The sequence below is a fragment of the Acomys minous genome, assembly GCF_964271855.1.
Source record: "Acomys minous genome assembly, chromosome: 12".
Classification (NCBI taxonomy): Eukaryota; Metazoa; Chordata; class Mammalia; order Rodentia; family Muridae; genus Acomys; species Acomys minous.
Window position 1 is genome coordinate 36,575,411 of NC_140493.1, and position 23,643 is coordinate 36,599,053.

Consider the following 23,643-nt stretch of genomic DNA (forward strand, 5'->3'; position numbering starts at 1 on the left):
GCTGATCTCTGCGAGTTCGAAGAGAGCCTGGTCTATAGAGAGAGACAAGGACAGCCAAGGTACAGAGAAACCCTGTCTTGGGGGAAAAAATTATACACTTCATAACAGTAGCAAAATTACACTTAGGAAGTAGCAACAAAAATAATCTTATAGTTGAGGGTCACCACATGAAGAACCATATTAAGGGGCCACAACAATAGGAAGGTTGAGAACCACTGCTCTAGACCAACTGTTAACATGACCGCAACTGATTCCTGTTGGTCACTGGTTGAGTTTAGTAGGTCAGTGGCTGAATCTAGTAGGTCTTCACGGGTTGGGTCTAGTGAGTCGTCAGCGATTGCTCCTATGTATAGAACGGAGAAAGCCACAGCCAGGGCACACCAGACAGAGAGCGCTAGGACTTCACAGAGCATGCTGCCTCAGTGAGAGTCAGGGCAATCAGTGAACAGGAGGAAGGAATTATCAAAATAGAAATGATAATACAGTTCTTTGGTGAGTTTTACCTGTGCAAGGGATTGCACTACACACCAGCATTCTTCATGTAGGATGTAGGAAAGGCCCACTTCATCAACAGTGCTATCAAGAGAGGCCAGTGTTAAGGCAATTTCAACAATGTAAACTACTCAGATAAAAAGTTCCCACTAGTGATGGCTGTTCTTGGTTGTCCACTTGATTCATGTGGAATTAACTAAAATCTAAGCAGCTTGGAGCACCTATGAGACTTTGCTTAATTAAATGTCTGAGGTGGGAAGACCCACCTCTAATCTGAGCCACACCTTCTGGTGACAGCCAATATAAAGAAAGCAGAAGAAGGAAGCTCCTGCTCTTTGCCTGCTTGCTTTCAATACAGCTGGCAAGTTCATTCCTTCACTGGCACTAGAGCCTACTTCTTTGGGATTCTGGAGGATACTGATGACCAGCTGAGACATCTGGCCTTGTGGACTGAACAACTGCTGGATTCTTAAGAATTTCCATTGGTAGACAGCCATTGTTGGATTAACTGGACCACAGCCTGTAAGCCATTCTAATAATAAATATATTTGCATCTATATAAATACATCTAATATATCATATATATGTATATGTGTGTATGTATATATATACATATACATATATGTATGTATATATGAGAATCCTGACTAATATACCCCTTGATTTAGAAATGGCTTTTAGGGCTGGAGAGATGGCTCAGAGGTTAAGAGGACCAGCTACTCTTCCAAAGGTCCTGTGGCCAAGGCCACACAGAGAAACCCTGTCTCGAGAAAACAAAACAAACTAAAAACAAAAACAAAACCATAACTTTGTACATATAGAATTTTTATAGACTTCAAAATATAAGTACAGAATTTTTTTTTTTCCAAAACAGGGTTTCTCTGTGTAGTCCTGGATGTCCTGGAACTCACTCTATAGAACAGGCTGACCTCAAACTCAGAGAATTACCTGCCACTGCCTTGTAAGTGCTGGGATTAAAGGCATGCACCAGCACCACCCGGCTTTTATTTTTTATATAGTGAGCTTTGTATAAATGTAACCTGAAGGATATGAAAATATCCTATTGCATTTGAGAAATAATGCAGGCAGTTACAAAATACAATCTGAGTTTGATCCCTGAATCTGAAAGGAAGAAGCTGAAAATGAATACAAGGAAGTCCTCTGATCTCTACATGCATACAGTAGCATACATACCCATGCGCACACATCATGTACATACATAATAACCAGAAGTAAATTTTTATTTTTAAAAAAGACAGGGATAACAACATGCAAAAGAATCTCTTTTTTTTTTTTTACTGTATCCAGCAACTTTATAAAGTAATTCAGTCCCTTCAAAAAGCGTGCCATTCTTTTAAGAAATGAGTCTTCTTGAATTATAAACCTTTATGCCATTTTGCATTGACGATCGAGAATATTTAGTAAGCAATGTACCTATAGTTTGCTTCTCTCCGCACAAATCTCTGTGGAATAAAAATAAATAAATGCCATGAATATTTTAGGGAACATGATATGATACAATGCTGCTTACTTCATCAGTCACTACCCCCCAAAGCCATCTTCTTAATATGTGAGAACAGTGGCAACTGCGTCTCAGTCTTAACTGAACTAGGAAGATACATCTGTCATTCTATTTAACCTTCACAATAGGTGTAATCAGACAGTTAACCCTGTATTTACATGAAGAAACAAACTCAGGTAGTAAATGTCAGATTTTGCCACCACATGTGTATGACTTCAAAGTCCCCTGTTATTTGCACTATGTCATGTAATCCTTAAATTCGAAGTAAAAGCAATGTGACACGGAGGAATCTAGAGTCAACGAACTTGTATCCTAAGCTTGCCAAGCATGAGCTTGTCTAGGCTGTCTGCCTTTCTTGAACTTTCTATGTACCACAAAAAAGATGACTACTTTGGGGCTAGAGGGATAGTTTAGTGGTTAAGAGCACTAGCGGCTCTTCCAGAAGCCCTGAGTTCAATTCCCAGCAGCCACATGGTGGCTCACATCTGTAATGGAATCTGCATCCCTCTTCTGGTGTGCATGAAGACACAGCACTCATATACATAAAACTGAAGCATAATTTAAGTAGGGAAGAGATGATACAGAGGGCCATAAAGTACACAGAAGGGGCTTGTGATTTAATTGTTAATATTATGCAAAACTAGCCGCATTTTATGTATATGAGTGCTCTACCTGCATGTACACCTACATGCCAGAGAGGGCGTCAGATCTCAGTATAGATGGTTGTGGGCAACCATGTGGTTGCTGGGAATTGAACTCAGGACATCTGGAAGAGCAGACAGTGCTCTCAACCACTGAGCTCTCTCTCTCTCTAGCCCCTAGAATTAGTATTTTAAACAACAGAAAAAGCATAATATGACCTGAGTTTTAAACAATGGAGGCAAAGTGACTATGAAAGCTGGGCAGTGAGAACAAGGAAGAGTCATTATATTGTTACTATTTTTTTTTAAGATTTATTTATTTATTATGTACACCTGCATGTACACCTGTATACCAGAAGAGGGAACCAGATCTCACTACAGACGGTTGTAAGCCACCATGTGGTTGCTGGGAATTGAACTCAGGACCTTTGAAAGAGCAGCCAGTGCTCTTAACCTCTGAGCCATCTCTCCAGCCCATATTGTTACTTTTCAATCTTAACAATCGGTAAGTCATGGAAAACATCAACTGCGAAGATAGAGTAAGGAAGTCACTTCATTTATTCAGGCTGGGATAAAAGCACCCAGAGAAACATGAACAAAAGAGAGAATATAGCTGGGCCACGTGGCACAGGTTTGTAATTCTGTAACCTTAGCTTGTTGGGAGTCTGAGGCAGAAGGAATTGAGGTTCTATGTAAAATATGCATGAGTTCCAGGCCTACCAAAGCAACCTATTAAAAGTCTGTCTCAAATGTGAGAGGTATGGAGGGAGAGAGAAGGAGGAAAGGAAGGAAGGAAGAATGGAAGGAAAGACAGAAAGAGAGAGAGAAAGAAAGAAAGTTTTAAAAGGACAAGGGCAAGCGAGATGGCTCAGCAGATAAAGGCATATGCCACCAAGCCTGATGGCCTGAGTTCAATCCCTGGGATTAAATATCATAGAAAGAAAGAACCAACTCATAAAAATTGTCACCTGATTTCTACACATGAGCCACAGCACACACTTCTCCCTCTACCCCAGATAAAATAAATAAATAAGTAGTGCTAAAAATATAGCTCAGCGGTGGAGCACTTGCCTAATTCAATCAGGAAACTTCTTACAATAGAGAGAAAAGAACACGGGGCTGCTTTACAGTCTGGGTGACACTACAGAATATGGGTGATGAGGATGACCCAATATGGGAGAAAGGAGATAACTCTGGAAAAGGCCAGAAGAGATGGCTCTAGTGCAGAGGGGGGACTGGGCTCAATAGAAGGGACAATGGAACTGGGCAGATGACTCAGTGGCTCCCAGCACTTGCTCCACAATCATGAGTGTTGCAGGATACGTAATCCCATTGTGAACCCCGAGATTGGGAACCGTAAAAACCTGTTTCTAATTGTGGTGTGGCTCAGCCTTTGTCCCTAGAGCTTCTTGTTTACAGTAAACAAGTGCTTGTAATGTGGCTCAGGCCTAGCACTCACCTTTAATCCAAGAGCTTTCTGTAAAAATGATTAAATAAAAGTTAACCCTGGTTCAAAGGGCAGAACAGGCAACCCAGATCGACAGGAAGTAAACAAGGAAAAAAACATAGAAATGAGAGGAGGTCCAGAGGACAGACAAGAGAGACATAGAGGAAGTAGAAAGGAGGGACATTGAGTTGAAGGGTATTTAAGACATATTTTTCCTTCTGGAACACAAGTGGAGTAGGAACAGGATTTTTCCTTCTGGGCTGTTAGCTGAGTAGGAAGGTCAGCTGGCTGTTTTCTCTGCTTCGCTGAGCTAAGCAGGCTTTCACCCCTGCATCTGGCTCCTCAGTCTTCATGGTAAAATTGAACATTTGGGGCTTTCTTTCTTTATAACAACACATGAGGTGTGGAATGTAGATCACAACACTCATGATATCAACCCAATGGTTCCCCAAACATCCCAGCTCCAAGAGGACAGATACAGGAAGATGGACAGAGTTTGTGTAATGACTAAAGCTCCAAATTCACGCTACACACCCATCTTTGTATGTACCAGCTGCTTGTCTCTGACTCCAGTCCCTGGACGATAAGTTCCCCAAAACCCTGACTCAGTGACATCCACCAAAAATCTACAACCATGATTATCTACTTGTCGTATGTCTAACTGCATTTTTTTTCTTTTGTAATGTGCTAAGCCAGATACCCACAGATTGTTTTGAGATGCCTTAATCACTTAACTTCGCAGAACAGAATGGTCTTGCTGGCTTGCATAGATACTGGAGGTCTCCAAGTGGTTTTCCCCCTTTAGAAGTCCTCCTCCCCATACCCCACCTTCATGGGCACCCACATTTGGCTCAGAGATTGTTCATCCTGCTAGCAGCCAATCAATAAATCTTTCAGTTATAATTGGATTGAGTCTATGGGCTTTTCCCAGGGGTCGCAAACTCCATACTACTTGCTAGCTTCGAGCCTAGCCAAGATAAATGCTAGGTTCCTGGAGAGGCTCTGTCTCAGAGGAACAAGCAGAGAGTGGTGAAGACGTCTGATTCTTCTGGCCTCTGTGTGCACATGCACCCTCGCCCTCACACAGATAAATACAAATGCACCCTAAGACGAAAAGGGGGTACAACTTATACACCATACAGGGGTATATAAGACGTGAGGGGATTGAAGATAAAATAGGGTATTAGTGGTATAGAAAGATAAAGGTATGAAAGTGTGAGGGTAGCAAGGTTTCATGAGAGTCAGTGACAGGCCAGGACCTGGGCTAAAGTCTGTGTAAGTGTGATGATCTCCTTGGAGACTTTTCTCCAGGAACTTCAGCTACTGATGTAGGTCATAGAGTCAGCAAAAAGTAGGGTTTACTTAAGAGGGAGAGAGAATCGAGGAGGAAGATGTACACAGGAGATACAGAGATCACAGAATAAGCCAGGAGTGGTGGCGCATACCTTCAATCCTAGTGCCCAGGAGGCAGAGGCAGGCGGATCTCTGTGAGTTCGAGGCCATCCTGGTCTACAAAGTGAGTCCAGAACAGCCAGGGCTACATTGAGAAACCCTGTCACAAAAAACAAATGAACAAACAAACAAACCACAAAAAGAAAAAAACCACACACACAAACAAAACAACAACAACATAACCTATGTAGAGAAAAGAGAGATGGCCTGCGAGGTCTGAGCCAACAGCGACTGTCCTTTCAGTGGATTTGGGGGGGGGGGCGGGGAGAGGGGTGGCCAACTTGAGACATCAAGGCTAACTTGCTCTTCGGGAATCTGGACTCTACCATGGCATTAAAGAATAACTCAGAGCTAGGTGTGCTGGTGCACTCCCACAGTCCCAGCATTTGAGAGGTCGAGGCGGAAGGATCATGAACTTCAGACCTATCCAACCTACATAATGAGTTTGAGGCCAACCGTGGCTATCAGATGAGACCCTGTCTCGAGACTAAAATGAAATAATAAAATTATACCAAGCTGAGGCAGCAGATGGGTATGGCAGCTCATAGCTGTAATGGATCAGGGGTTCAAAGTCATACTCAGCTACAAAGCAAACTGAAGGCCAGCCTGAGCTATTTGGGGCCGAGCTTCAAAATGCCAAAGCAAGGCTAGGGAGGAGATGGCTCAGTAGGTGAGGTACTTGCTGTGCAAATGGGAGGACCTGAGCTCCAATCTCCAGAAGCTACAGGAAGCTGGATGCCATAGCATTGGGTCTGTATTCCAGCACTCCCAGACGGAGACAGGAGAATCTCCAGAATCACTTCGGCCAGCTAGCCTCGCCTAGGCAGCAAACAAACAACGAAACGGAAAAGAAAACAAACAAAAACCAACAGAAAAACCTGTCTCAAACAAAATAGAAGGTGAAGACCAGCTGTTCTCTGACCTCCATACATGATTGTAGCATACATGCATTGGCATTCTCACACACACACACACACACACACACACACACACACACACACGTGCACAAATATACCCCCACATACAAAATATTAAATAAATAATTAAATAAATAACCAATAAAGAAGAAAAGAACAAGCTGGGTGTAATGGCACACACCTTTAATCTCAGCACTCGGGGAGGCAGAGACAGGCAGATCTCTGTGCATTGAGGCCAGCCTGATCTACAAAGTAAGTCCAGAACAGCCAAGGCTACACAGAGAAACCATATCTTGGGGGAAAAAAAAAAGAAGAAGAAGAAAGAAAGAAAAGAGAAGAAAGAAATGAAAAACAGATGACTTAGGCAGCTGGAAAGATAGGAATTGACAATCAACAAGAGGTGTTTCCCTTTGTGACAAAGGTATATTTTTTTCTACCCTCCAAAAATGACAATTTTCTAGGAAAGAGAGCAGAGAAATGATTAAGAGGAATGTTGTGTGGGAAAGATTAAGCTTTGTCACAGGTAAAAACAGTCTTGGTGGGCTTTACCCTTGAGACACACCATAAATACCTTGTGAGAGACTGTTTGAAGCCTTCCTGGGCTTAAAATTCAGGAAGCCTACCTAGAAACCCCACCATGGCTATTGTTTTCCTAATTGACCCTCAAAGAGAAGAGGAGACCGCCCTTTACATGTGACTGGAAAGGTGGTGAGGAAAAAAACAAGAGGTAAAAAAAAAAGAAGGAAAAGGCCCAGAGAAAAAGGAAGAGACTAGACCAGCTCATGAGACAGAGACACCTAAGGACCCGTCCTGCCGAACGGATTCCAAGAGGTTTACTCTTCTTTCCCTTTAACCTTTTTTTCCTTCTTGTATATACTAGTTGGGTTGTTTAATAAAGTTTAATTGTTAATAAACAGAGCCAACAGGAATTGACAATCAACAAGAGGTGTTTCCCTTTGTGACAAAGGTATATTTTTTTCTACCCTCCAAAAATGACAATTTTCTAGGAAAGAGAGCAGAGAAATGATTAAGAGGAATGTTAAGGGAAAAAGATAACATTTACTCCACCTTCAGGATGAGATATCAGACAGTGATGGAGTAAACCACCTGAGAAAGTTTCCAGGGACAGCACAGTGTCCTCAGAGAATACACAGCAGGGCCGTGTACTGGTCACACATCTGAAACCCCACACCACATTTTAAAAAAACACCGTCATCCCTTGCTCTGCATGCATTACTCACTGGATATACGGAGCGATGTCTTCTTCCGTCCACTTTTCTCTTAGAGAGAACAGACTATTAAAGCGCTCCTGTGTTCCCTCAGGCAAATCATCTACTTTGAGTAAAAATATGATTTCTGGCCTTGAATTTCTATCCACCAGTGCTAAACCCTACAAGAGACAAGTTTGGGGGGGAAAAAGCAGCTAAAGTAATGATCTCAAATTTAAATATTTCTTTTACCATTAGGCTTAGCCCAGTGAATTTAAAATACCACCTCCATGAAACTTTACAGGAACTCAATCCAGAGACCCACAGGCAGCTCTCTTCATTAAAAGAGTTCCTTTAGGCGGGTGTGGTGGCGCACACCTTTAATCCCAGCACTTGGGAGGCAGAAGCAGGTGGATCGCTGTGAGTTCGAGGCCAGCCTGGTCTACAAAGTGAGCCTAGGACAGCCAAGGCTACACAGAGAAACCCTGTCTTGAAAAACAAGCAAACAAACAAAAGGGTTCCTTTAAGCTGTGATTTCTTAGCCGTTTGCTGCCACTGCCCCCAGTTAACCAAGATAGCTTGAGTGCCAAATGTCACCAATGGCCAGTCATAGCCAAATGCAGAAAGCCCTTTCCTTGGCTTCTTGGCATGGCCTTACCAGCCCTATTTTCTTGCTAATGTCCATCGCTGTTTCCTCATCAGCCTCCACCTCTGACATAACTGTCTTCTTTTGTCTTACCCAGATCTCCACCCAATCCTCTTACCTTTTTCTTCTCCCATCCTGGGTAACCTCACCCTACAGCCTTCGGTGCCCTTGCTCATGACTGTAACATTTGCATCTTTTACTCAGATGCCTCTTCTGAGGCCCAGACCCACATTACAGAGGATACCTGCTCCACTCTCACTGCCTTGGGGAAGCAGGAAACCTAGGTAACCTAGATTCTGGTACTCAAACCTGTATCTAAGTGGTCAGGAATCCCTATAGATGCTAAAGCCTTGGGATTTCCCTACCCTTCACCCACTATCTACTTCTTTTTTGGTTTTGTTTTACATTTTCTTCTTGTCTGTCTCTGTCTGTCTCTCTCTATCTGTCCATCTGTCTCTCTTTCTCTGTGTGTGTGTGTATGTGTGTGTGTGTGAGAAGGGACATATGCATGTGACAGCACACAGGTAGAAATCAGACGACAAATTAAGAGAGTTGTTTCTCTTTTTCCAATCACGTGAGTCCTAAAGATTAAGCTCTGATCGTTCGGTTTGGTGGCAAGCACTTTTATCTCTTGTGCCATTTCACACATCTTCCCCCATTCATCTATCTCTTTGGCCAGTATTCTTTGCGGCTTGTTTGCTTGTTTTCTAGATAGGGTCTTCTCTAGCCCAGGCTGACATAAGCTCACCATATAGCCAAGGATAATCTTGAAATTCTAATCCTCTGGCCTCTACACTAAATGCTGGGTTCCAGACATGCACCACCATGCTTGATGTTTTTATGAGGTGCTGGGCATTGAACTCAGGGCTTCGTGGATAGTAAGCAAGTACTCTACTGACTATGCTATTGGCAGCCCAGCAACTGTCCTTTGCTTCAGCCACACGCTCCCGTTTCTCCCTTCCCACCTGTGATTAAATCTATGCGAACACCTTTTTCTTCATAACTCCAACTTTTGGTAGAGTGCTTAGGTAGCATTCACGAAGCCCGGCATCCAATCCCCAGCCCTGCTTAAAACCAGGAGTGGCTTCACATGCCCATGTGTGGGAGGAAGAGCTAGGAAGATCAGAAGTTTAAGGCTACCTCTGGCTACATAGAGAGTTCAAGGCTAGCCTGGGATACATAAAGCTCTGCCTAATAAATAAGTAAATAAAAAATAAAGTGAATGTGTCTGTACAATAAACTCCCAACTTTGCTTCAGAACAACTAAAGTGATACTTTGCCCAGTAAAAGTATTTCTCTATTAAGTACTGGGGGAATTAGACGACTCTGTGATGGAGCAAATGGAGACTGTACCCCTAAGGGGTGACTAGGAAAATAAAGCAGCTCCCCAGTCAGCTCCAGAAGAATCACGCCACTAGTCAGACATCCACCCACCCACCCACCACCCTCCTCTCCTGGAACCCCAGGTACCATCCCTAACAACCTTACCTTGAGCTGCTCAGGCCGGGTTGTCATTCCCTCGGGAACACTCTGCTGCCACACTTCCTGAAACTCGGCGAGATTAAACTTCACAGCATTCTGCAGCAGCATCTCTGCTGTCGCTCTGCAGATTCTGTCAGCATCCAATTCAAAGTAGACTTCACCTAGGGAAATGGTGTCAGGCAGGTTCAGACAGCATCTTCTTCTTTTCTTAAAATTTTTATTTATTTATTTTTATGTATATGAGTGTTCTGTCTGCATATATACCTACAGGCCAGAAGAGGGCACCAGATCTCATTATAGATGGTTGTGAGCCACCATGTGGTCACTGGGAGTTGAACTCAGGACCTCTGGAAGAGCAGCCAGCGCTCTTAACCTCTAAGCCATCTCTCCAACCTCCTCCTTCTTCAATGGCATATTTATTTATTTGTGTGTACATGCATATATATGTGTGGGCTTGCATGTGCCACTGCATGAATGTGGAGGTCAGATGACAACTTTCACTTTGTCCCAGGGATAACACTCGGGTCATCAGGCTTGGTTAAGCCATCTCACTGACACTTTATCTCCTTATTTTCCAGTAAACTATCAGCACTTCCTTGACCACAACAGAGTGCCTTGGAAGGAATCACGTGTCTCTGCTCCCCTCGCAAAGTCCCATGGCTCTTATTAACACCAACATAGTGGTTCATCACACAGTTTAACATGCACATCAGAATACTTTCCTGTTCTTACCGTTGTCCACATATTTCTTTCCATAGCACTTAAGACAGTGTTCTATCATTTCCCTGAAAATTTAAAACATACAAGAAAACATTTTATAGATATTTTAAACCCAGTTGCCAACTATAAACTTAGATATAAATTAAGAATTTGAAATATCAAATTAATTTGATGGCAAATAATACTTAAGAACTAATTAAAAGCTGGGCATGATGGCACACTCCTATAACCCCAATACTCGTGAAGGCACAAGGCAGGCAGATCTCTGTGTGTTCTAGGCCAATCTGGTCTACAAAGGGAGTTCATGACATCCAAGGCTATACAGAGAAACCCTGCCTCAAAATAAATAAATAAATAAATAACAAATAATAAAAAAAAGAATTAATTTGAATATTCTGGAAACTGCTATATGGCAAGGCTTGTTCTATAGTTTTTGCATGAATTTTTGTAGTCATAATTCATATTCATATTGTTGTTATCAATAGCTCAAATACAACTATTAATTTTTTTGTGACCAAGATAAAAAGTTGAAAAGATAATGCAGAGGTTTTCACCCCAGTGATCAAAAGTCCCCAGTCCTTTCTAGTTTTAATCTCCCCACCCCAATCCCCCTGCCCGAGGCTACAGAACAACTCAGAGGTTAAGAGCACTTGATGTTTTTACCAGATTCAGCTCCCAGCACCCACTTTGTGGCTCAGAACCATCAGTCAACTCCAGAGGATCTGATGCCCTCTTGTGACCTGTGCAGGCAACAGATATGTACACAGTGCACACACATACATGCAGACAAAAACTCATACACATAAAACAAAAATAATGACTTAAAAAAAATTTTCTGAGCCGGGCGTGGTGGTGCACGCCTTTAATCCCAGCACTCGGGAGGCAGAGGCAGGTGGATCGCTGTGTGTTTGAGGCTAGCCTGGTCTACAAAGCGAGTCCAGGACAGCCAAGGCTACACAGAGAAACCCTGTCTCGAAATCCCCTGCCCCCAAAATTTCTACATCAGACTTCAGTGTAAGTACTATGCCCTCAGTTTACTTCTAGTCTGGCGGGGGAAAAATGCCCATTGTCTGAAAGAAGTCTACAGATACAAATGATGAAAATACTCACTCTGGCTCCAAAGGTCCAAGCTCCTGCAGGCATACAGTCAAGGGAACTTTATTAAAAGCCCAAGACTCAGAATCCACAAGCTGAGTGACATGATTCAAAAGTTTGATCTCATAATCAAATTCAAGAATCCTCCAGTAACCTACAAATTCCAAATATCAAACTTACCAAAGGACACTGAAGTGACGTGGTTAGACAGTCAATAAATAAAGCAGTAACACCCAGGTTACCCATAAGACATTGTGGTGACTACTGTAAATTGTCAACTAGACACAATCTAGAGTCCCCTGGGAAGAGACCCTCTGCGAGGGATGGCCTGACGTCATCGGTGGTGGTGTGAAACTGTTGACCATAACTCTCCTCCGATCGCAGCTGTCTGAAAACAACGTGCTCGCACGGCAAAATTCTTTTTTCTATCAAAATAAAGTTTTAGGCTTTCCTTGTTTGCACTTTCTACCTCCCCTCCCCTACACACACACACACACACACACACACACACACACACACACAAAGGAAGAAGAAGGAGGAAGAGGAGGCCAGCTCACAGGAGAAATGACAATTCTGATGTCATGACTGTCACTAACTCCACACACACACCCCACCGCCTTGCTAGGCCTTAATTTTCTTACCTATTTTAAAAATTGATCAGATTACTTGATATTTAAGAACCTTTAAAGGGAATGTAGTGAGGAGTTAAGATGTCACTGCTGACACACGGACAGACTGACCTCATGTAAGGATCATCTTATAGTCTATCTTATATCCGAAAGGCAAATATCATTGTGAGGTGAGGGTGTGCCTGTGTGTATGTGTGTGTGTGTGTGCGCGTGCACGCGCGCACACGTGTGGTGTGGTTATGTGGTGAGATAAAAACATGAAGCCTCATGCTTACTCAGCAAGTGCTCTTCTGCTTCTAACATTATTACCTTTGAGGCTGAAAGGAAATTAAACAAGCATGCAACATGGCGAATGGTCCCCCAAGCTTCTCCCTTGCATACGATATAGTTCCATCACTATGCACGGCAATAGTTACACTACCTCCAATCTCACAGGCATTTAGGGCTTGTAACTGGGCCATTATTTCTTCCTCACTTGCCTGAATTTGATCAAGTAAATCTTCAGTTGTATACTGAAACAAACAAAATAGATACATACATTTAAAATAATGTACTTAATTTTATTCTATTTGCATTGGTATGAAGGTGTCAGAATCCCTGGGATTGGAGTTACAGACAGTCGTGAGCTGCCATGTGGATGCTGGAAATTGAACCTGGGTCCTTTGGAAGAGCAGACAGTGCTCTTAACCACTGAGCCACCTCACCAGCCCCTAGGTACATATTTTTAATGATTTGGAACCTATAACTTTCTCAGTTTTCTTTTTGAGTTTTGGAGAATAAATAAATAGAGCTGGCTAAAGCACTAATAGTTTCTTTTGTAAATGCATAATTATCATAATACAAAATTTAAATATGTATTAAAACAGGGGCAAATCTTGATGTCATTGCTCTTGGAAATGGGTTCTTGAATAGGACACTAAAAACACAACAAAAGAAAAGATATAGTCAGGTGTGGTGGGAGACACCTGTAATCCTAGCACTTTCGAAGCTAAAGGAAGAAAATTTTGAGTTAGCCTGGGCTATACAGTGGGATCCTAACTAAAAAACAAAGAAAGAACAAGAAAAATAGGAGGAAGAAAATGATGATAAAGAGTAGAGTCACAAACAAGACTTTATATATAAAAAAAAAAATTAAGTTTTGTAGTTAGTTCACAGTACTCGGGAGGCAGAGGCAGGTGGATCACTGTGAATTCAAGGCCAGCCTGGTCTACAAAGTGAGTCCAGGACAGCCAGGGCTGTTACACAGAGAAACGCTGTCTCAAAAAATAAATAAATAAACATTTTGTAGTTGAGAATACTGTTGCTGGTTATGGTGTTACACACCTGTGATTGAAGTCCTCTGAAGGGGAACCAGGAGTTCTAGGCTAGGCTAGGCAGTGGTGGTACAGGACTTTGATCCTAGCACTCAGGAGATAGAGGCAGGCAGATCTCTGTGAGTTCGAGGACAGCCTGGTCTACAAAGGGAGTCTAGGATAGCCAAGGGTACACGGAAAAATCCTGTCTTGAAAAAACAAACAAAAAACAAAAACAAAAACAAAAACAAAACAAGAGAGACTATATATCCTTTATTTTATTTTATTTCTTCTCTCTTTTCTCTTTCTTCTTTTTGGTTTCCCTGGACTCTCTTTCTAGCCCAGGCTAGCCTCAAACTCACAGAGGTCACCTGCCTCCGCCTCCCTGAGTGTACACCACTGTGCCTAGCTTATATCCTTCCTTTTTATATGAAAGACAAGTAAGGACCACAGCTAAAAATGAGGAAAAAGAATTGAATGAACACTTCTCCAAAGATACATAAATTGTCAATAAAGCTGAGCGCACACACCTAAAATCCTAGCCTTCAGGAACAGTATTAAGGTAGAAAGACTAACTTGGGGTTACAAACAAAGACCCAGTCTCAAAAACAAAACAAAAGCAGCATTGGCTGCTCTTCCAGAGCACCCAGGATTCAATTCCCAGCCCCCACATACATGATGGGTCACAAAGCTGTCTATAACTCGTTTCTCAGGATCTATGGTGCCCTCTTCTGGCTTCCATGGGTACTGCAAACACAGTGCCCTGACAGATATGCAGGCAAAGCACCCCTACCCATAAAATAAAAGTAAATAAAATCTCCAAAACACAAAAACAAAACAAAACAGACAAAAGTAGACAATCAGGGCTTAGGGGTGCAACTCAGGAAGAATGTTTTCATAGCATGCATGAAGCTCTGCCTTCCATCTCCAGTACCCAATAAACTGCACTGTGGCGCACACCTGTAACCCCAGCACTCAGGGAGGCAGAGGCAGGCGGATCTCTGTGAGTTCCACGCCAGCCTGATCTACAAAGCAAGTCCAGGACAGCCAAGGCTACACAGAGAAGCTCTGGGGGGTGGGGGTGGGGGTGGGGCGTGTGCCCCATGGAGGATCGGAATTCCAAGGCCATCTTCAGCTACATAGCATAGCCAGCCTGTGCTCAATCAGATCTCGTCTCAAAAAAGACAGAACAAGAAAGATGTGAGCATCACTACTTAGGAGGAAGCGGATGCTGAAACCACAGTGATGTATCACTTGACATACTTGCGTAAAGCCCTAGTCCCATGTGGTCTCCCATCCACGCACTAACCTGACCAACCCTGCTCAGCTTTTTTTGACCTGGTAAACTCTAATCCACTCAAGGTGAGACTGGGATCACAAGGGCCAGTCCAGGCCTCCTCTTCAGAGGTCACATGAAATGGAGGACATTGAAATGGCAGAGCCCTGGACCGCATGTCACTTTCTATCTAGCCAGATTGCTTTATGTTTGAATCTTTTATAGCACAAACTTAGTGCTACTAAAACAAACAAACAAACAAACCTAAAACTGTTACCAATAACAACAAGTTATGGTAGTACACACCTATAAGCCTAGCATGTGAAGAAGCAGAGGTAGGAGGATGGCCGTGACTTCCAGGCCTGTCAAGTCTACACAGCAAGATTCTTAACCCGTCCCCCAACAGCAAGTTTTTACGAAAATTAATTACATTTTAAAATTTCAAATAAAACCAGGAAATACTTTTCTTACTTTTGAGCGGCTTGAATCCTCTTCTTTATGGCTGTCAGGGCCTTCGTAGGTATTTTCCATTAGAAGTTTCTTTAGTTTTTTTAATTTAGGTCTGCATCTTCTTAATTCCCAATAATTATTAGAGAAACCGAAGATCTAGAAATTGCAATGCAACACAAGCCTTTAGTGACCTTTGCAAAAGATAAAATATCCCTACAGAGCCATCTTTGCTCAAGAACACACAAAAGGAAGCTGTGAGACATTTCCAGCCATTTCAACTACTTTGAAAAAGCCCGGTGGTGCAGGTGGTCCCAGTGGTGGCACACACCTTTAATCCCAGCACTCAGGGAGGCAGAGGCAGGTGGATTGCTGTGAGATCAAAGCCAGCCTGGTCTACAAAGTGAGTCCAGGACAGCCATGGCTACATGGATAAACCCTGTCTCAAAAAACAAAAACAGCCCGGCTTGGTGGCACACACCTTTAATCCCAGTACTCGGGAGGCAGAGGCAGGTGGATCACTGTGAGTTCAAGGCCAGCCTGGTCTACAAAATGAGTCCAGGACAGCCATAGCTACACAGAGAAACCCAAACAAACAAAAACAAACAAAAAACAAAACAAAGAAAGAAAAAGAAAAAGCCCTCCCAACAAAATGATGATCAATACCTGAACATCATGTCTCAAGAATACTCTAGAAACTGTAAAACTACCAGAAAAAAATTAGTGGGATGGTGACAATTCCACCAACTAGATGGAAACAACCAAAAACAAAATAAATAAGAGAAATGCCAAGCCTGGTGGTACACATGGTGGTGCATAGAATACATAAAGGGCAAACACCTATACACATAAAATAAAAATAAATAAAACCTCCAAAACCAAGCAAACAAACAAACAGAAAAAGAAAACAGGGTTGGCCTGGAAGCACATGTTTTTTATCCCAGCACTTAGGAGAGAAAAGGCAGTGGCTCTTTATGAATTCCTGGCCAGCTTGGTCTATACATAGAGTTCCAGGACAGCCAGGGATCTATAGTGAGACTTTGTCTCAAAAAAAAAAGGGAATAAAAGTAGCCAACTACAGCTAGGGATATATCTCAGGTAGTAAAGTGCTTGCCTAGTCCTAGCACTTGGAAGAGGATGAGATATGATCAAGAGTTCAAGATCAGCGTGGACTACACAGAAAGTCTGTCTCAAAAAAAATCAACTCTAGGGCTAGAGAGATGGCTCAGAGGTTAAGAGCACTGCCTGCTTTTCCAAAGGTCCTGAGTTCAATTCCCAGTAACCACGTGGTGGCTCACAACCATCTATAGTGAGATCCGGTGCCCTTTTCCGGCATGCAGGTGTACACTCAGGCAAAACATCGTATACTTAATAAATAATTAAATCTTAAAAAACAAAAACAAAACTCTAAAACAGTATGCTGGAAGGTAGCTCAGTTGGTGGAGTGCTTGCTGGGCATGCAAGAAAGCCCTGGATTTGACCCTGAGCCACTACTAGCTTGGTGGTGGCTTGGTGGTCTATGCCTATAATCACGGCACTTGGGAGCTGGGAGGAGGAGAGACAGAAGTTCAGGGTCATCCTCAGCTATATAAGGTTCAAGACTAGCCTGGGCTACATGACGCTACATGATACTCCATTACACACACACACACACACACACACACACACACACACACACACACACAAATACATCACAAATATACATGAAATTTACTGAGAGTTCCTCTCTTCAAGCACCACATAAGGCATTAAAACTTCCCAGCATATTCTGTTCTGTCTTCCCCGATTGTATTTTTTAGGAAGTAGCTAACCTGAGAGAATTAAGGGCCGTGCTTCACCTCTGGTGTGTGTGACACCCAAGACAGGCTGGACACTCTTATTTGTTAACACCTTCAGCATTCTCCAAAATAATGAACGTTATCCTTGCCTCTGTACCAACAAACTAACCTAACTTCAAAGGAACGAAACGCATCCCCGACTGTGTGGTGGTGCAGGCCTTTAGTCCCAGCCCTCGGGAGGCAGAGGCAAGCAGATCTCTAGGAGTTAGAGGACAGCTTGGTTCAGGACAGTCAAGACTACACAGAGAAACCCTGTGTCGAAAAACCAAAAAGGAAAGAAAGAAAGAAAGAAAGAAAGAAAGAAAGAAAGAAAGAAAGAAAGAAAGAAATTTCCTTCCAACCTCAAATTTTTTCATTTCTCTACCTCATAAATATTACCAAATGTAATGGTTTGAGGGATTCATTTTTCAAAACGTATCTGCAGCATAATTTACTAAAAATAAGTGAAACTTTAAGAAGGGGTCACTTAGGTCTGGGGAGATGACTCAGTAGTTAAAGAACTGGTTGTTCTTCCAGAGGATCCAGGTTTGATTGCCAGAACATGCTGCAGGTCACAACCATCTCAAGTCCAGTTCCAGTGAGATCTGACATCCTCTCCTGCTCTCCAAAGGGTGCTGCATGCACATGGTTCACAGACATACATGCAGGCAAGACACGCCCACATATAAAATTTTTACAAAATAAAAAAACAAAATAATTTTGTTTTTTAAAAAGAATGAGTTAGACAGCATGGTAGTGCACACCTTTAATCCCAGCACTCGGGAAGAAGAGGCAGGCAGATTTCTGTAAGTACAAGGCCAGTCTGGTCTACAGAGCAAGTCCAGGACAGCCAAGACTACACAGAGAAACCCTGTCTTCTGGCATGCAGGTGTACATGCAGGTAGAGCACTCATATACATAAAATTAAGTAAATAAATCTTATTTTTAAAAAAAGAAGAAGAAGAAGAAGCCTGGTGTAATGGCACACGCCTTTAATCCCAGCACTCAGGAGGAAGAGACAGGTGGATCTCTGTGAGTTCGAGGCCAGCCTGGTCTACAAAGTGAGCCCAGGACAGCCCAGAATACACAAGAATCCCTGTCTTGAAAAACCTAAAAAAAAAAATAAATAAATGAAAGCAAAGGAAAACAACAATAAAAACAAAAACGAATACTTCATAGCCAACTTAACCACATTAAGAGAAAAGTCGGATGTGTCTGAGAGGCAGGGAAAGGCAAAGTGGAAAAATAAAAGAGAATCCACAAATTCGAACAAAACTAAAACAATGCTGAGAAACTTCAAACTTCAGTAAAGAGAGTTTTAGATTTCCCCCATGCTAGCACATAATCGTAACACCGGAAGTTTTTAGCCCAAAGGCAAGCTTGGAACCGCAACTGCCACTCTCAGACTCAGGTACAGTTACCTCGGTGTGAACAATGGTCCTCTCTGCTTCCTCCCGATTCAGCTGCTCTGCAGTTCTGCAGCCAGGGATGAGAAGCAGCATGTTGGACGTGTCCGCTATCTTCAAGTCGTAGGTCTTGTCTTTACTGCACAACACAGCTTGTTCATCTTTATCTCCTCGAATGACAAAACTACAGGTAAAGAGAGGTGGGGGTGGGGAAGATGCAGCTTATTGAGACTCTAGTGGATGTGATATCTCGATTTAAATAATTCCCAAATCTTCTGGCTTCTTGATTTAAAACTAAGCCTTAAGGCTGCTCCTACAGTGCTTTAAAAGAGAAATATCTCCCACCCATCCTCCAACTCCCAACACAGCTCAGGCATTTGATCCCTTGGTCCCCAGTTGGGGATGATAATTGAGAAGGCCTAGCGGGTGTAGGTTTGCTGGAAGAAGTATGTCTCTGCGGGTGAGCAGAGCCTTGCCTGCTTCCAGTTCATTCTCTCACCTTTGTGCTTCCCATAAGAGACGTAACCTCAACTCCCCCCTCCCACCGCACGCCTGCAGCTTGCTGCCATACTTTCCACCATGATGGACTCTTACCTCTTTGGAACCATAAACCCAAATACACTTTTCCTTCTATAAGCTGAAGAGCAAAGAAACCGATACAGGTCTGCACCGTACAATGATGGACTCCGTAGAATAACGGGGGCATGTGAGAGAGAGCTGTCTGTCTATCTGGTACCTAACCACGGACAAATAACTAAATACACGCAAGAAAGACTCAAGGAGACCAGGAGGCCAAATATCACCACAAACATGCTGAGGAAATCAGAAGATGATTTATCCAGCTGCTTTAGGCATGACGCTGGGGCATTCGGCTGTCTGAAGGGCCCACGGTGACACTCACTAGCAATCCTAGCATTAGGAGAGGGAGGAAGGATCAGAAGTTTCAAGGCCATCCTCAGCCACACAGTGTAATGGTACCTGGTGGGGATGAGGTCAGCCCAATCGACTTAAGATCCTTTCTTAAAATGATGAAACAAAATACCAAACAAGCAAACATAGCAAAAGGAAAGAAAATGATAGCGAACAAAGAAAATATCCTTCACACTTGAAGTCCTTCTTTTCTTTTTTCTTAATCCAAAACCAGCTGAGGAGGAAGGCTCGTTTAGCTCCAAGTACCTTTTTGTTTTGTTTTGTTTTGTTGTAGGCTCAATTTTCTCAGCAAATATATTTTATTACAAACATATTAACAGAGAGTACCTCACTTATAAACCGACTAACCTAAACAATAGGAAAAGAAGATTAAAGAATACAATAATGAGGCCAGGCGTGGTGGCACACACCTTTAATCCCAGCACTCGGGAGGCAGAGGCAGGCGGATCGCTGTGAGTTCGAGGCCAGCCTGGTCTACAAAGTGAGTCTAGGACAGCCAAGGCTAACACAGAGAAACCCTGTCTCGAAAAACAAAACAACAACAACAACAACAAAAAGAATACAATAATGGGATAACAATTTAGTTGTAATCTGAATAAATTAATAAAAAAAAGAATACAATAATGAAACCTTTAGGATACCAGTTCCGAGGAACAATTCTCCTGTGGTAACCAGCTTGGTTTCTTCTCCTGGAACCTGGAGCAACTAGAACCTGGAACCGCCTGAAGCCTTCCCTTGAGCGGTTCTCTCTAGGAGCATCTCTAAGTGGAGTGATGAACAGCCAAAACTATCCCAAGTCTCCAAAAGCGCAGCCTCTTGTTTTTGGCTCACATTTATATCTCCTCTTAGAGTTTGTTCAAGGATGTTTTTCAGCTGGTTAACAACCAATCTCTCCCCCCACCACCACCCCCAGTGGTTTGACTTTTTAGGGGATAAACATCACCTGCTCTCTCACAAGTCTTTTTCTCATCCCCCCACTTGTGAGCTAAACAAAAAACATGCTTATCTCTCTTTCATCTTCCCCTTTCTATTAAGTAAAATAAGCTATACACAACATTTTGTTTTTCGAGACAGGGTTTCTCTGTGTAGCCCTGGCTGTTCTGAAACTCACTCTGTAGACCAGGTTGCCTGAACTCAGAGAGCTGCCTGCCTCTGCTTGCATCTGCTAGGATCAAAGGTGTGCGCCTCCACCTATCAGCTTCCACAAGTACTCTTAACTATATGATTCATCTCTTCAGGCAGCCCACAGTTTTCATCTTCTCCCAGCATCCCGCAGGACTGGGGATCCAGCCTACAGCTTGACGCCTACAACATAAAAACACTCTACCACTAAACCCAGACCAGTTCCCAGCCAGAGCCCCCCGGTTTTAAAATCCAAGGTTTTGGGCATTAATTTGTAATTGAACCGGGATAATAAACAATTTAGTATGTGGCCCCAACCAAGTTTTCATTGGGCTTTAACCTTTTGTCGCATATGTCCTACCTACCCAAGTGACAGGCAGGAATTCTTTATATAGATACTGCACTGTATTGTGAGATAAACTAAGTGTTCTGTAGAGTCCCTAGCATCACTACTAAGGCCTTCAAAACGCCCTGGAGCGCCCCTCTTTACTTTCTCCCGCTGGCACCCCTCTCCAAGCTCAGCGGAATCCTACTAACAAGTCAGTCTAGCAGAGGCATGGATTCCTCCTGGCGGGCGACGACAGCAAGCTAAGCCTCCGCCCACCAGCCTGTAGGGCCCAATCAAAGCACCTCTCTGGACCAGTTCCACTTTTCTGAGTTCCTCTGGTTACAAAACGCCGCAGTTAGGTGGCGTGGGCGAGGCTCGGGGTCCCCGCATCCCGAGCCCCGGGATCCCCGCTCACCTATGCCCGGCCTCCAGCTGCTGGCACAGTGCGGGTTCCAGTTCCAGCAGGCAGAAGTCGCCGGCCGCCGCGCCGCTGGTCCCGGGGCTGAAGCTCAGACAGTGCACGGTGGGCAGCAGCTCCGCGGCGTTTATCTTGGCGACCTGCAGCGTCGCGTCCACCTCCTCCCGGGTCCTGCGTGGAGCGGACGGCGGGGACATCCCGCAGCGCCGAGAGGGGCGTGTCCTCGCCCGAAGAGACCCGAACTCCCGGGACTTTAAAAGCGCGCCAAATCTACTGGAGCCGGTTTCCGGGGCGGAGCGAGGCGTGTCCCGGGAAAGTCGGAAAGCGTCCGGATGCGCTGTCTGAGTGCCTGGACAGTGGACTCACTGCAGCAAGTCCCAGCTTGCTGAGGGGTAACACGGTTTCCCGCTTAGGACTCCAGGGAGGTCGTGTTAGATGTTCTGCGAGCTCGGAACTTGCACCCACCCCTTCCGCTGCTCTGTGCCCGCCCCCCTTCTTTCCCGCCAAAGCTCTCTTCTTGCCTGCTGTGGTGGATCATGTGATGAGCTATTTGCGTGCAGAATTTCTTTAACCCGTTGCCGTAACTCAGGGATCCTGGTGATCCCCTCATGCAAAAGGAAAGAGGATGCTTGCCAGTGGTGGCACAGCCTGGATCCAGCTTAGTCTATATTGGCTCCAAAATCGCTCTGCCCAGTTTAGTGCAAATCGTATTAGGATGAATGCATGTGTGTGTGAATTCACCGGGGCTGTACGATCTCTCCCCTCTTCTCTTTGTGTCTCTGTGTCTGTATGCAGAGACCAGATATTAATATTGTTTTCTCAAATACTTTCCACTTTATTTTTTGGCAGAGTCTCTCACTGAACTTCTGTGCCGGGGATCAAACTTGGTTCCTCACGCGTGCATAGCAAACACTTTAACAGAGAATCCATCTTCCAGCCTGCTAGAATGGCAGCCTACAATTGAACAAGTGAGATCAGAGAATTTCTTTCTTTCTTTTTTTTTTTTTTTTTTTTTTTTTTGGTTTTTCGAGACAGGGTTTCTCTGTGTAGCCTTGGCTGTCCTGGACTAACTTTGTAGACCAGGCTGGCCTTGAACTCACAGCGATCCGCCTGCCTCTGCCTCCCGAGTGCTGGGATTAAAGGCGTGCGCCACCAAGCCCAGCTCTTTCTTTCTTTTAAAAAAATCTTATTTTATGTGCATTGGTGGTTTTGCCTGCGTGTATGTCTGTGTACCAGATACCCTGGAACTACAGTTACAGACAGTTGTGAGTTACCGTGTGGGTTCTAAGAATTGAACCCAAGTCCTCTGGAAGAGCACCCAGTGCTCTTAAAGCTGAGCCATCTTTCCAGCCTCAGAGAATACTTCATGTGTAGCTGTCCCACAGAAAGATAGGGCAGAATTAGAGCCAAGTTCCCAGGTTTTGTGGCTGGATTTGGAGGTAGGGGGTGGGGTCTTAGTTTTCATGACCCGCTTTGGAGAAGAGGAATTCTGGTTTTCAAGTTCACTTTTGATAGAAAATGAGGAGTAATCAACAGGAAAAGAAACTTGCTTCTGAGCCCATCACTTTGGCTTACTCTCTGCCGTGTTTGTTTTTCCCTTTGTTTTGTTTGTTTTTGAGTGAACACTGAACCCAAGTGTCACACAAGCTAGGCAGCTATTCTTCCACTGGTCTTATATTTCCCAGCCCTCGTGAAGCTCTTTCAATGAAATAATTTAATTTAATCAATTAATTATAAAACACATGAGGTAGGATTTCACAACGACTTGTTAAAATTGTGGGAGATTGCTATTAAGAAGAAAGTCTGGCATTTCCAGACAGCCTCTGAGCTCAGTATAAGAGGACAGACTCCCTTTTTCAGCTGGGTTCCCTCTCTACCTGATGTGGAGGACTCAGATCTTCTAAGGAGTGTCACATAGGCCTCAGGAAGATTACAAGCTCAACCCTTAGTTCTGTGTGCACCTGGGGATTCCTGGAAACACCCACCTTATGCTAATGAGACCTTAGCTTTCAGCAAATGACCTTTAACTGTTCCTGGAGTTCTGCCTCCAAGTGACGCCTGCACCACCGCGGTACCGAGTCGAGGGCAAGGGACTGCGGATTTAACTCATGCACACACACGCACACACACACAGTACACAGCAGGTCCTTCGTGCTAAGAGAGCAGCAGCCGCAGCAGCAGCCGTGGCAGTGGAATTCTCCCGAGTTCCAAAGAGCCTTCTTATAGACAGCCAAACAGGAATCCTCCTCCCAGGTGAAATCCCTCAAGAGGTGATTGCACACAGGAGGACAAGTCTCGAGGAAGGAAGGGGAGCATTCTCAGAGCAGTAAACATGACTAGCTAACCAAGATAAACA

The 23,643-nt window shown here is 43.8% G+C and overlaps 1 protein-coding gene across 1 annotated transcript; it reads right to left on the minus strand.

Annotated features, from left to right (window-relative positions):
• Positions 1-1,704: 1,704 nt before the first annotated feature.
• DSCC1 (DNA replication and sister chromatid cohesion 1) lies at positions 1,705-21,889 on the minus strand. Its single transcript, XM_084803022.1, has 9 exons — positions 21,285-21,889; positions 18,505-18,673; positions 15,291-15,425; positions 12,673-12,763; positions 11,638-11,776; positions 10,540-10,592; positions 9,814-9,968; positions 7,713-7,861; positions 1,705-1,955 (listed from the first exon to the last, which is right to left on the minus strand). The coding sequence occupies exons 1-9, from the start codon at positions 21,482-21,484 to the stop codon at positions 1,847-1,849; spliced, it is 1,200 nt and encodes a 399-aa protein (XP_084659148.1). The 5' UTR covers positions 21,485-21,889; the 3' UTR covers positions 1,705-1,846.
• Between the last annotated feature and the right edge of the window lie 1,754 nt (positions 21,890-23,643).

What these genes read in the sequence shown, in the direction of transcription:
- DSCC1 (XM_084803022.1), bottom strand. Translation starts at nt 21,484, where the DNA reads ATGTCCCCGCCGTCCGCTCCACGCAGGACCCGGGAGGAGGTGGACGCG. An exon ending in CAGCTGGAGGCCGGGCATAG is followed by an intron (nt 18,674 to 21,284) that starts GTGAGCGGGGAT and finishes CTTTACCTGTAG; the next exon opens with TTTTGTCATTCGAGGAGATA. An exon ending in GACATCGCTCCGTATATCCA is followed by an intron (nt 1,956 to 7,712) that starts GTGAGTAATGCA and finishes TTTATTCCACAG; the next exon opens with AGATTTGTGCGGAGAGAAGC.